General features: G+C 46.8%; 1 protein-coding gene across 5 annotated transcripts in view; it reads right to left on the bottom strand.

Moving 5' to 3' along the window:
* The window catches only part of LGR4 (leucine rich repeat containing G protein-coupled receptor 4), a 73996-nt gene extending 64803 nt beyond the window's left edge, over positions 1-9193 (bottom strand). The window contains exon 1 of one of the 5 annotated variants that reach the window (XM_053946944.1): positions 8974-9193. In XM_053946944.1, the coding sequence (XP_053802919.1) occupies positions 8974-9104 (131 nt within the window). In that variant the 5' untranslated portion in view covers positions 9105-9193. The other 4 variants (XM_053946943.1, XM_053946947.1, XM_053946948.1 and 1 more) reach the window with 4 other exon arrangements.
* Between the last annotated feature and the right edge of the window lie 5052 nt (positions 9194-14245).

Raw genomic sequence — 14245 nt, 5'->3', positions numbered from 1 at the left:
TGAAAAAAGTTCTTGAAGACCTAGCATTTTACCACAACTTGTTGGAGAGAGAAAAGGAGGAGGCACATTCACTTTAAAAGGAAAAAAGAAAAAAAAAAGCCTTCATATTTTAGTAAGAAAATGTTGAAGTGATATTCTTATTTCCCAAAATCAAACATATTCCTGACAGATGTCAGACCGCAGTCCACCAGGGAATACCAACATCACCTGGTCAAAAATAGCTATCTGTATTTTTTGAAACATGTTATCATATTGGCTGACACTATGTATAATGCCATAAGTAGGCTATTACCCATTCAAATTCAACAGCCCTTTTCAGACACCAACTTTAAACTGTTATTTTTGAGATCACTACAATCCTCTCTGCAGTTTTGTAAGAGATGTATAATATCATTGTGCCTTCAAATTCTTGGTGAAGCTGAAATACAGACTTTCCTTACTCTTTCAGCAACAGGAGTATGTTTCTGGGAAGTGGAAAGTGCTGACCTTGTCACAATCCTGTAACAGTTAAATCATTCAAGAGTAAAATAAAATGGATTCTGCTATGTCAAGTATGTACTTCAAAACAAATGACACACAATTTGAAAATATTGGAAACTTTCAGCTCCAGTGAAACTCCAGTGACAGGAACTTAGCACTTAAAAAAAGCAAAAAGGTCAACTGTTTTGCAGGTACATCACAGGCCATTTTTTCCACTGTTTAATTATACTTTCCAGGTACCCTTATATCTATTGCTGCATGCTTCCAATTTGGACATATCAGCTTTATTTGGAACAAAAGTGAATGAATCTGGGCCTGGTTCTGAAGAAAAGCTCTCAGACATATTTATAGGGAGGACAGTATTTACACAGTAACACCAGGATCTTCCTGTTCTCTGTGTGAGCTCCTGTGACAACCATCACTGCACACAATTCCCCATCAATGACACCAGCTGGCCACCTCTCAGCAAAGGAAAGATCAATAGCTACCTCCACTTCTTCTGCAGGGCTGGGCAGGGCAAGCTACTGCTGGGACAGCACTGAGAACCAACATCACAGGACCAGAAGCCTCTTCTCAGACCAAAGTGTGAGAACATCTTACCACAAACTGCACCAGGACCTGAAAGGCAGACACGAAAAACTACAGAAGAGCATTTCTCTGTAGCAAAATCCTAGGTCACTGTTGAAGCAGATGCTGAATCTACCAGGTGGAGAGGATGGCCAGGGACCTCTAATCCATTACATACTATTGATACCTCTGTTAGCAAAGGGCTTGTAGCATTTAAAACTCTGCTGTTTCACTTTACAAGTTTCTTCAAATAGGAATGGCTGCTTCTGCTCTTTCTACCATTGTCTCCTATTTCTAGGATCACAGAAATCTCTCTGATTCTTCCTTAAGCTATTTTTGACGTTCTGCTTCTTCCATAAAGAGACGCAAAACCACAGTTTGGCAGCACAGAGCTGCTGCCTGAAACACATTGACCCTTCACAGTCACTGCTGCCATGAAGTTTCATGCAGCCCTGCTGAAATGAACCAGTCCCATCCATCTCACTCCCTTGTTTGCACAACAAGGAGCAGGCAAACCCGGGCTGCTGGCAAATCCCCCAGAAGAGAAACAGAACACCAGCTCCTACCATTCCCAACAAGAGGCTCATCTTTAGGAACAAGCTTTTAGGAAAGGCACAGGGGTGGCTGACAGGAAGATCTGTGACATTCAGAGGTACTCCCAGAGCTCTGCAGCGACCATGCTCTCCAAAATGCGTTAGGGGTGCTCAGCCCTTCGGAAATCTAGGCCAGTAATTTTCTCTGGGTAAATAAGAGCTTGTGTTCTGCAAAAATTGCTGGCTTAGATGTAGAGTACAAAACAAACAAAGATCCTTGCAGAGGAGGTTTTTTTAGTTTTGTTTTGTTTTTTAGTCCTCATATTACAGCTTCCATATTTTCTCTCTCAACTAGATAGTTACTAGCAAATTCCTCTCAAGAACTGAAATGGTAATTATTTACTAGCATAAACTTGCTTACACTGAAGTCCAACTTTATTCTATGCTGCAGACTTATCTTAGTATTTATTCCCCAAAATCACACTTACAAGCCTCTGCCAGTAAGCACCAAACAAGAAATTACATATTGCTGATAGAAATGAGCTCTGTGTACAAAATAAATGCCAAATACCTGGGAATTTCATGCTACGGCAGAATGTTGGGGGTTTTGGGGGGAGGGATAAATGGCGAAGAGGAACACACCAAATTTGATACCAACAAAAACATTAAAAAGGCAAAAATATTTAACACTGAAACATCAGCAGCTTCACTTTGTGTACACTACCTAAAATCATCTACTTTTTTTATAAGACTGACAGATAAATTGGCCAGCTTAAAATGAAGATAAAGACTCTAATCATTGGGTGGTATATGCTGGAAAGACTGTTGCTGGAATCACTGAATGTTCACCAAACTGAAACACTCCTCCTGTCTACAGGATTTCATGAGCCTGTACAAATGTAACAACATTTCTGATAACTTACAGGAACATTCAAATTGAAATGACATGACCATGTCTTTCTAAAAGAAGTATGGATTACTACTTGCCATCACATCACCAGTATGGAGCACAGGCAAGTGAAAAACTAAATGGTTTACCTGAAAAACCTTCAAGCCTCTAATTAGATAAGGCTTTTCTACCTCAGGAGAATTGCCATCATGCTACATTTTCCAAACTCAAGATCACATCTGGACACCTTCACTTTTCACTATAACAACTCTACCAGACAGCATTAACAAAACTCACCCAGGCCCTTACTATACCTAGATATCTGACCACAGCAGTACACTAAATATCTCTATCTTTGCACCAGATGTATCAGAAGAAGACACCTCACACCTCCCTACTACATTTTATCACCATTCTACAAAAAAATAACAGTGACACATAAAAAGATTAAAAAAATGGGCAAGCTCTGCTCACTCCAAACAGAACCACATCATTTTGCCATTTATACACAGACAGAGCAAGGCATCTCACCCAGTGAGAGCACGTAGGTATTTCCAGACTGCATGTATACCAAGATACAGATCAACAACTCTCTGTGATTGCTGGGGCAACCTGCAGTAAAAAACAAGTGAAAAAAGGATCTCAACTTCCACATCTCGGGCTCATAAAGCCAGTGCACAACAGCACACAGAAATACAGGACCATAAGGTCAAATGAGCAATAAAACCCAAAAGATCAAGATGGTAATTTCATCCTGAAGGTCTATCCCCTAGTCTAGGGCAGCCAGTGCTCCCAAGCTCCCCTACCTTTCACACTCAAAGAAAGTAAAATTAAAGCAAGGGACCCTACCCTTCCTTCTTGTGTGAAAACACACACAAGAAGCACTAAAATGAAAACTATCTGTACTGTTTTCTTATTTGAAGTGCCTAAAATATAACAGTAGGCACTGAGAAGGGGCTGTATTCCTCGTGGTTGTCAGGCAAGACCTAAGTCAGCTAGGCCCATGGAAGATATCTCCAAAAGGAATTATTTAGAATTCCTTGCTTTTAATCTCCTGCACAAGACTCATGCAATTATTAAACCTTCCAAACTGGAATTTGAGTTCTCAAACTGACATCCACGAGAAGCACAAGCACATGTATGCCTTACCATAATTTTCTCTCATAAGCATGAAGTTTTCTAGAACATGGCATGCAAAACATCACAGCAAAAACCAGAAGCGTACAGCATTGAAAAAAACCCAAACAAAACCCGTTTTTATATTCTAGCACAGGCACCACTTACACATTTTGGAAAGATGGTGGAGCCATGAACCAATGCCACAGGAGGCTTCAGACATCTGCTCCTTATTGCTCTTCAGTGCAACCTTTTATAACCTTCATCTTACCACGCACTGCACCTGTGTGCCCTCTGCTCCCTGTGTGACTGCTCAGCACACCTGGGCACTCCATGGCTCGTTACCTTCAACACTGCTCACCTGTCCTGCGCAGCTGCACCCACTGGGGATCGGCCACAGCCCCACTCCCAATCACCACACACTGCGTGCCTACAGCATGCACAGACTGCAGTTATTTTGCAACCAAGCAGACTGAACCTTCATAAACAGAAGAACTGGCAGATGGTAATTAAGAGTTACATAAGCACCCACCTAAATTATACAAACGGTTGCCTACAGTAAAAGTATCAAGCAATTATCCTTGGTCATGTCATCCCAACCCTCTCTGAGTTCATCCCCATCCATCCCAACCCCTCAGAAAGGTCTGATCTGGTGCTGCCAGATCTTTTCTGAGCACTTGCACATCTTTTCACTGAGCTGACTGCAGCTGGGACAGCTGTATTCAAACTCCACCTCTCAAAGTTCACCAATGACTCAAAAGCAGTGACCAGATACTCCATCTTTTCGAGCTGCTCAGTCTGATAGAACTACCCTCAGGAGATATCACGTAACCCCCCACTATCACACCAGCCCCTCTCTCCCTGCTTTCAAACCACCACAGTAAGCAGGAAACAGCAGGGGATCAGTCAAGAGCTGAATAAACAGAAACAAGGAATGTCAAGGGTATTCTGTAAGGTTATGCCTTTAAGGCTCTACAGAAACCCCTGCCTGGCCATTCATGGCAGCACCTGAGAAGTTAGGCTAAATGATTAGACTAAATACAAAGAAATTAAGGCTTCAGGAAAACAGAACTACTAAAAATTCAACATTTGTTTCCTTCCATAATTCCCAACTGCCTTGGAACTCATTCACTGCCAACTTTAATTGTGAGCAACTTTTCTTCAGTTACTCTCTCATGGCCAAAGCAAAAATCTGGGCATACCTTTGCTTTACTGTCACAGAACATCACCTGTAATGCTCTTTCAGCCATCCCTATGCTACAGGCTCTCTGCTGCCACGACTGTAATCAAAAACTAGCCCAGCAGCAATGCTAAGGGGCTTGCCTGACACCATTAAGGTGCCTGACTTAGAGCACAGAGAAGTTTTCTTCTCTTCACATAGCTAAGGTGCTTAGCCATGAGACAAACATGTCACACAGGAGTGTGATTTTATTTTTGTGTCCTCTTCTTCCACACTAACCAACTGAGCATCTCTGGCAAAACCATACATTGTCCAGTTTCAAGCAGGTCAGAAATGAATTTTTTATTGCCTCCAAAACTGCCTTCTACAAACCCTAAACTTCTAGTGTCCTCACTACAAGAGAGACTGGTTGAGCTCAGGAGTACCAAGAAGTCATCAATTCTTTTTCCTTCTGTAAATAAGGAAGCAGGAACTACACACAAACAGGGATCAAGACTATCCTCCACTGCCACAGCAACAGACAGATTCTTCTCAAGGTCAAGAAAGATTCTTCTCAAGTTTAAAGAGCATAAAATCATAGCTACAAAAACTCATTCCAAAGCACATTTAAGTGTGTGCAGGCCTCCTCTCACTTTTGCCATATGTGTCACATTGACTGTGTGAAATTTACCTGCACAGTTAGGAGAAACACGCTGAAACTCTTTGGCAGTTTTATCTCTAACAGGTGTTGGCTATGGCAACTTGTGCCCCTTAGACAACTTATGCCATGTTGCAGACACTCAGCGATGTACCAGTCCATTTTATAAGACAGCCAGACAATGTAGGAGCCATAAAATCTTATGCTTAAATGCAGCTTTTACCAGAGAGACTTCAAGCACTTTATTAATTTGGGTAACCACCCTGTTTTATCTGTGAAGAGAAGGCTGTTTAGCAGTAATCCCAAGGGTTCACGATGGCAGCGTCTAACTCCCTGCCCCAAACACTCAGAAACCACCATTTCTGCCACAGAAAAAACACCACAAAGTGAGGTCCCACTTAACACCAGAAAAAGAGGAACAAAATATTTAAGCACAGATAACACCTGAGACCAGATGCAAGTTCTACCATTCATCAGCTAGTACACAAGAAAAAAGGCCCAGTTATCTTCCTCCACCCAGCCTGAACAATTAAAAGAAACAATCCAAATATGTAGGAGAAATTGGAAACCTCCTCAGTAAACTAAACATCCAGTAACTATGAATCAGACTCCCTCTGCATATTAAGTGTAGGCAAACAAAGACAAAGAAAAAAAGTGCAATTTTCTTAGGCATACAGCGCTGCTGGACTCTGACAAAACAGCAATTGAGAACCGATCTGAAACGATGCACCGTCGTTGCCGCAGTGTGCTGTACTGTATGTTGTAAACACGCCAAAGCTTCAGTAACAGCAGACTTGACCACCGGCCCATCCTAGACCTCGCTCCACCCTGTGAAATCTGCGCTGAGAAGTGGGGCAAGACTGACAGGTTTTATTGTGAAACTTAACAGGTTTGTGGATTAGCAAAGCTACCATACTGAAAGCTGCAAATCCCTCCTCGGTCATGTCTCTACAGAACCGTGCTCATTCCTCAATTAAAATTTTAGTATTAAAGTTACCAAAACGCCACACAAGACCTACCAGCTTCTGCCTGCTTTACAACATTATCATAGAAAACGGGATAAAACGTTTTAAGAGATGTTTTTCTTCATTCACGAGCAAAACAACAAACCTTCGATGTTTGGCTATTGCTGTTTTGTTCAAGGTTCCCCAGGGCTTTGCCACAGCGAAGATTTTGTAAAAGCGAAGGCACCGTATTTAACCAGGCTTACGCGTTCTTCGGACTGAAAACGCCTTAACTTTTGGGAGGAAACTGACCAGCAACGGCAAGCGGTTTCTAGAGAAGAGCCAGGAGAAAGGCGAGGCAGGGCGAGGACGCCCGCTGAGGCGCACACACGCGAGGGCAGCAGCTCCCCCCCGGCTCAGGACGGCACCGGCATCGACTCGGCCCCACCGAAGCCCCGAGCCTCCCCCTCCACCGCCACCGCTCCGAGCGGCTCCCTCCCAGCCCGTGACCCGCCAAGGCCGCTCCTCCGGGGTGGGCCGGCTCCCGGGCCCTGCCGGACTCACCTGCCCCGGCGGCCCGGGCCCTGCGCGCGGCCCGGGCCCGCGCCACGCCCGCACCACAGGAAGGACACGCAGCTGCCGGGGGTACCCGCCGCCGGTCCCTCCCCGCCGCGCCCGCCCGGCCCCGGCCCCGACTCACAGTGCGTGCGTGAAGGCGCTGAGTCCCGGCGGCACGGCCGCGAGCCCCCGCCCGGAGCAGTCCACGCCGCGGTCGCCGTCGCAGCTGCAAGGGGCCGGGCAGGGCGGGGGGGACGCTCCGCCGCTGTGCCCGGCCCAGCTCCCCAGGCCCCAGGCGACGAGGCCAAGCAGAGCGAGGCACCGCATCGCCGACCCCGCCGGCCGCACAGCCCCCCCGGCCCGGCTCGGCCTGCGGCTCTGCGCCGGCGCCCTCCGCCCACCGAGCCCGGCCGGCTGCCGGGAAAACGTACAAAAACCCAACAGAAACGACAACGACCGCAAAAATCAAAATAAAGGGGCTCCTCCGTCCGGCGCGGCTCCGGGGCTGCCTCAGCGGGAAGCCAGCCCTCCGCCGCCCGCCTGCCCCGTGCACAGCCCGCAGCGCTGCTGGCCACCGCTCATCTCAGCCGCGCAGGCAGCGCTCGGGGGAGGCCGTGGCGGTGCCGGTGGCCGTGCCGGTGCCGGCCGTGCCCCGTGGCTCGGCGGCCGCGGCTCCGCTGGCGCTGCCGCCGCTCCCGGAGCTCGGCGCTGCGGCGGCTCCGCGCCCGGGGCCGAGGTGCGTATGCTAATGAGACAGCCGCACCCGCGCTCCCATTGGAGCGGAGCCGCCGCGGGGCGGGGAATATGCAAAACACGGCCGGGCCGCAACCAACGGGCGCAAGGGGCGGGGCCGGCGCGGCAGCCCCGCCCCCCGGGCCGGGCCCCCCGGCCCCGTGCGGGCCCCGGCGAGCGGACCTGGAGCCCCGGGCCCCGTCCGGGCACCGAGCGGGCCGGGAGCCCCGGGAGCCCCGGGCCCCGTCCGGGCACCGAGCGGGCCGGGAGCCGCGGGCAGGCCGGCCGGCAGCGAGGGCAGCGCCGGGCCCCGGGCCTCGGTTGACCGCTGCCGGCCGCGGCAGGAGCGCGGAGCGCCTGGGCCCGCATCCCCTCGCCGCCGGCGGCTCCAGGCAGGCCCAGACGATGCCGGGCGGGAGCTGGAGCCGCCCCGCTCCGTTCGGGGGCCCGGGCTGGAGCATTCGGCCGGCACGGCCCACCCAGCCCCTGGGGATGAGCACCGGGGGCCGTGCCGTCCTCCTGGCCCAGCGACACAAAAGCGCTTCTCACTCCTGTTCCCAAAGCTGCAGCGACTGCAGCACAAGCTCTCCCCAAAACCGGTTTGCTTTGAAAGAACGGTTTCCTTCCCACACAAAACACTGCCGTGGTACCTGGCTTTTATACAGCTCACACATCACAACCTAACCTGTGCCAGCAGTCTGGGTCCTTTTCTCTAACTACCTTAGAAAGAGTACTAAACAAAAGGGAAACTCTGTCTGTCCTTGTCCTTAGGTGCCCACCCTCATCTGATTTGTCTTTTAATGCTTTCTTTTGGATGCTTCTACCCTGCAGCCACCACCAGGAATAAGCCTGCTGCATTAGCTTAGCTCACTCATGCACTATGCCCCACACAATCACCAGGGATCACTGGTTTTCTCCCAGATTTATCCTAAACCAGGACAAGATGTCACAGCAGCCCTTGGGTAACCAGCTGAGACCTCTCACTGCTGGCCCACTCTGGTCCAGACCCCAAAAGAGGCTCTGAGCCAGCAGCCCTGGCTGAAGAAAGCCCGGCAGAGTCACGGGCCCCCGTGCTGGTGCCCAGCCACAGCACCCATTTTCCATGTTGGGTTGGATGCTCCGAGCCTGCCCGGGGGCTGCCAGCCCAGCTGCACTGCTGGCCAGGCAGGTGTCTGTGCAGCCCAGCCCAAAGCCCACAAAAACCCACGGAGCCCACGCCAGAGCTGAGCAGGTAGGCAGGGCCTCTGAGGAGCAAAGACGGGACTCTGCAGATTCAATGTGAATCAAGCAAGAGCCATTTGTTGTGCTTCTAAACGCTGTTTATATTTACTTCTTACCTTGGTCTACACAGCCACACATCGTTTGGTTTGTTGCTCCGCTTTGTCCAAGCATCTCTGGATTGGCAGCTCTGCTTGGTCCACGAGGCAAGCACACGTCTCTTTCTTACTCTAATTGGTAGATGTGTCATTTTGCTCAGGTTGACACCCCTGTGTCTGTCAGCAACTTTCCTGCTGCTTCTTTCTTCTCACATCAGCTTTTTTATCCCCAGAGGTGACCTCGTTCTTTAGTTCCAGAAGTTAGGCTGGTTCGTTCAGTCCATGCCCATTTTCCTGCAGCTGTGATCCCACAGCAGCCTTCTGTCCATCCTGCAGGTCAATGACAGAATCACAGACAGGGTCAGTGGCTGACAGCTGGCCTCTGCCACAGCAGAAATGGCATGAACCACACCGCCCTGTACACACAGAGCTCTGCCACCTTCCCTAAAGCCAGGAGCAGATCTGCAGTGCTAACTGAACCCTTAATCCAAAGGGAAAGCAGCTGTCCAAGGGTGCCATACGGCCTGGTGGCAGCTACCCCAAGTTCCTGCAATTGCATATGAAAAATCCTAAATACCTGCAAGCATGTGGTAAGGCAGAGAGGTCAGGGATGAGGCAGGCCTCACCACACAGGGAACAGAGTGTCCATAGCACCCTGGCCTGGCACGGCTGCTCAGCCAGGAGCTGAGGAGCTCATCCCTTCCACTTCACCTTCCAAGGACTGCCTGTGACACCACTGACATCCCAGGAGACACCCGTGCAGGGCTGGGATCTGGGCTAATCACACCTTTCTTGAGCTGAATGGAGGGAAAAAAGCAAAACGTCTTTGCTTAAAAAATGGTCACTTGGTGAAAAATAGAAATCAGGCATGTCAATGGTGGGGACCTGACGTTTTAAAATCATCTGTGCCCAAGAAAGTAGAGTGCACAGTGAGGACCCTAGGAATGCAGATCCTTCAGCCACCACCACCTCCATCTCCTACATTTCTCCTCCTCATTTTTCAACTTTTAACTCCCTTCTAAAAGTGTTAACATTCTTTTATCTAGTTGCAAAAATTGTTATTTTCTTGCATTTAGGAACCCTGTTCCTGATGCACTGATTTTATACCAACATCATCACTTACCTGTGAAAAAGTAAGGTCCTTTTAATAACGGGCTGTGTGCTTGTCCTGTGCCTTGTGAGAAATGCAAAGTTCTCAAAGTGGAATCTACCAATGTATGCTATAAAAGTACCAACGTTTGCTGTAAAAGTGCAGACACTCATGGTTATCTTTTGTCCTCCCCGCTGACGTCTGCAGAGAAATGCTGTTGTCAAAGCCATGTTGTTCTAAGAAATGTCAGGGCCAAAGCCAGCATATGTCACTTTCCATGCCTGTGCTCAGGGACAGCAGTGGAGGAGCAGCAACCAGAGTAGAAGGGGAAAAAAATTCAAAGGAGTTCTCTCAACTTACTTCAGCAAAACAGATACAAACCAATCCTCTAAGAAAAGTGACCTTTTTCTTCTACTACCGGCAAAGTAAAATAACAAAGCACTTATACTCACTCTGCAAATAGTCTCACTTCAGTAACCAAAGATAATGGGAGCAGAAATGGCCCTCGGTGCCTGCTTGGATTTTGGAAGATAAATAGTAGCATGGAGATTACTTTGTACAGCAGCAGTGGTACCCTATAATGCCCCCAAGAAGTTCTCTGGACAAAAGGGCCCGAGTAAAAGCAGAATAGCAGAGCTTTTTTATTTTTTCTGTATGCTTTGAGGCACTGGAATAGTCCAGCTTTTCCTCTCAATCCTTGCCTGATTTCAATCTTTCTGTTTTTTTTTACCAGCATCACTTCAGATTTTTTTCCTTAGTGCAGCTCTCTGAAGTCTCTACATTTGAAACTCCTGTCCTAGGAGCAATCCACTTCTCCTTTTTATCCAGTCAATACTGCTTTGCTGCTTCTGCTTCGTCTGGAACTCACCCTGGCAAATTAATACTTTCCTTAGTTTTTCTGCCTCTCCCTTGCTGGTGCTGATGGATCACTGCTCTCTCCATCAACAACTGCCATTTCTCTCTTTCTGCTTAGGCAGACACCTGCTTGCAGGCATTTGTTGAATTTATTTTCCTTTAAAAATAAAAACCCTGACATTTTCTGTGAAGCTGGCTTACTTTTGTAAGAAAGATTTACATGCTAAAATGTTTTTAAGCTGAAAAAGTATGGCCATATTTTACTAAATCATTTAGTTAGCTAAAAATTATACCATGGATATTGAAATTACTGTAGTTTAAAAATCTAGTCTGAAGCAATCCTTAATATCACAAATTCCAAGAAGCATCCCCCAAAATACAGCAAAAGGCAGCAATTAGCTTATTTAACAATAAAAAAAAAAAAACTGCAAAAGAGAGAAAAAACCTGAGGTGCACTTGAAACCAGGTGAAGATGATGAGGGTCAAACAATAAAAAAAATAGATAAAACTAGCTCATTTTGGTTGAGCTGTGGAGAAACTATTCTCTGTTCCTCTTCAGGGAAAATGGGAAGCACCATAAACTGATCTATTACTGCGTAAGATCTTCAGGATTTAGTGCATTTTACATGGTTTTGAAACTTCTGTCAGACATTTGGTGAAAAGACATCGGGAAAGCTTGAGAGACATAGGGGGAAAACACGGAAGTATGGACATGGGATCTTTTCTTCTATTGCCACAAAACTGTCCAGCAACGTACCTGCTTCTGACAAAAACTCCACTTCAGAGACACGAATCCATTTGGATTTAATGGGAGTCTGATGTGGAAGAGCAGGCAGATTAAGACCTGAAACACGGACACAAAAATAAATACAAAGTGAAGGCAGACTGGAGCATCAGAACTCCTTGTGCCATGAGAAGATGGCAGGTGAATGGGAATGTAAAGATCATAGTCCTGATAAAAACTTTGTTTTCTTTTAAGAATTTATTAGACTTTACAGAAAAAAATGGGATTTGCATGGAGGTTTTAATTTATAAGTTGGGATAAAGACGCAGTCAGTGTGTTAGTCCTGCAGGGTGAGCTGTTTCCCCCCTGGTTTCCATCCTCCAGATTTTCCTCCACCAGAAGTGCTGATGTGGCAGGATGTGCCCCAAGGGCTGTTCCCTTCCCGAAGGATTGCTCAGACCCAGTTTAGTACACAGATGTAAACATAGAAATGTATGCAGTTTAGAGCACCTTTACATTTTATCTCTGTCTAGTGAAAAAAAGAAGCTTTATGCTCCAATGGGCTGGAAATGGACCTGAAGGATTCATCCAAACTGTGAGAGAGGCATCATGTGCAAAAGCTGCTGCTGCTGTTACTGAGCCCGCGCTGCTGGGAAATTCAATTACCACTTGGATTCTACCTACGTGGTGTGCTGGGTTTGGCTGGGTTAAACCACGACACCAGGAAATTAAAGTTATGCTGGAGAACATGACACAGAGCTGCTGTGGGTGGAGAAAGAACAGTCTGGAATATCTGCACTGACAAAACAAGCTCTCTTTAAAATCGAAGAATACTTCTTCCCACAAAAAAAAAGGCTGAAACTTTTACTCAGGTGAAGTAGAACTGAAAGTCACTTCAGGAAACAAGTGACAAAAGAAAGGCTCAGCCAAGTTCAAAGCTTTGTTAAGAAAACGAAAGTAAACATACAAACTTTGGTATAGTACAAATACAGAAACAATTTAAAGCTTCAGAAAAATTGTTGGGAAAAAAAATCATTTTGGTAGGTTCAAAAGTTTGCCCAGAAAATTTGTTTCCCCAATATCTACTTTATGCATCTGTAAAACAAGAGAAACTAATGAGGACAGGCAAGACCACTAAAATCCACAGTTTAGAAACAGCACATGTAGAGTGAAGGAAAAAATATACAATATTAAATAGAAACCTGAGAGAAAATGAATTTTAAAATTGCTTATGAATAAATGTTACCTTTCTATGTAAACAATGCTTAACTTCCAATGATAGAGTGTCTCTACCACCTGTTCCTGTGTATGCATTACCTAGATGATCTGGAGCAGAATGTATCTGGCAGTTTGGCCTGGTGATTGTACCCTTGCCCGATTATTCCAAAAGATGCCTCTGAAACGCAGTGGGCTGGGCTGCAAGCAGAAATGAGATGTTGTACCACAGCTAAAGGAGAATGACTGCAGGCAGTTTATTCCAACAGCTTCTGTAAATTGGATAGAGCAAAGCCAAAAGAAAGAATAGCTCAAAAAGTGTGTGTGTGTAGGGTTGTTATTTCTATTTTGTTCTGTTTTTGTAGTTTGAGTTTTTTCAGCCTAGATGTGTCAGGTCTTCTGCTGCCTAGAGTTAACTCTGGAGTTTCTCCAGTACTATGTGTTCCCCTTGAAAAAAGAGGGACACCATAATAGCATCATAACAAATTTATTTTATCTTGTCACTCTAACCCAGTCATCAGCTGAAATTAGGTAGCTATACAGGAATTAAAAAGTAATTTAGGACAAAATTGCTGGAAATTAAATTCAGGGTTTAGTCCAATATTCATGTCAGTCTGTATTCTAGCTAGAAAGTTTTTGTAATAAAAGGACAGGCTTTGTGTTTTGCAACTTTCAGAGGCATTCCACTGTAAATAGCACAAACCACTTCAGTCTTACTGTATGCAAGCAGAAGGAAGGCAGAAAGCATCAAGTCCCTGTTTCTCAGACACCCTCCCCTGCTTCACCCCCAGAGCAGCAGTGGACAGCCTGACCATGGAAGGGGCTGGCTTGGAAGGAACCTTAGAGCTCACCCAGTTCCACCCCCCTGCCACGGGCAGGGACACCTGCCACGAGTGGTCCTGGCACTTCTCTTACCTGAGGGGTTCTCTCCAAGGGCACCTGCACAGCTGGGCTGGGGAAGGGAGTTGTTTTGAGGAGTGGGAAGAAATTATTAGCATGTGTCTGTGCAGGCTTATTTGAAACCTCTGGCTACCAATACAATGCCCAAGTTAACTCACGCCTGCCCCCAAAAATCCCAACCAACCACACAACTAAAGCAAACAAATGTGAGGAATACAGAGCTTGTTTTACTTTTCATGATTTTGTCACTTCAAACCTGACACGTCTCTAAAGCAAACAGTAACATGTCAAAGCTTCAAATTATTTCTAACTTAAAGGGCAGCTATACAGGTTTTTTCAAATTATTAGAACTAGCAAGCAATTTCAGCCTAAGGCCCACTGCTGAATCTCAGATGTCTTCTGTTGACATGCCACCTCAGACTGTCACAGCACACATCACACAGAGCACCATCACACCCTTCCAGAGAGCTCCAACCCACACACAGTGACCCCTTACCTCCTCAGCAGGC

This window comes from Vidua chalybeata, chromosome 6, assembly GCF_026979565.1.
Source record: "Vidua chalybeata isolate OUT-0048 chromosome 6, bVidCha1 merged haplotype, whole genome shotgun sequence".
Taxonomy (NCBI): Eukaryota; Metazoa; Chordata; class Aves; order Passeriformes; family Viduidae; genus Vidua; species Vidua chalybeata.
Note: the sequence above shows the minus strand (reverse complement) of the source record. Positions and strands in the feature narration are given on the sequence as shown.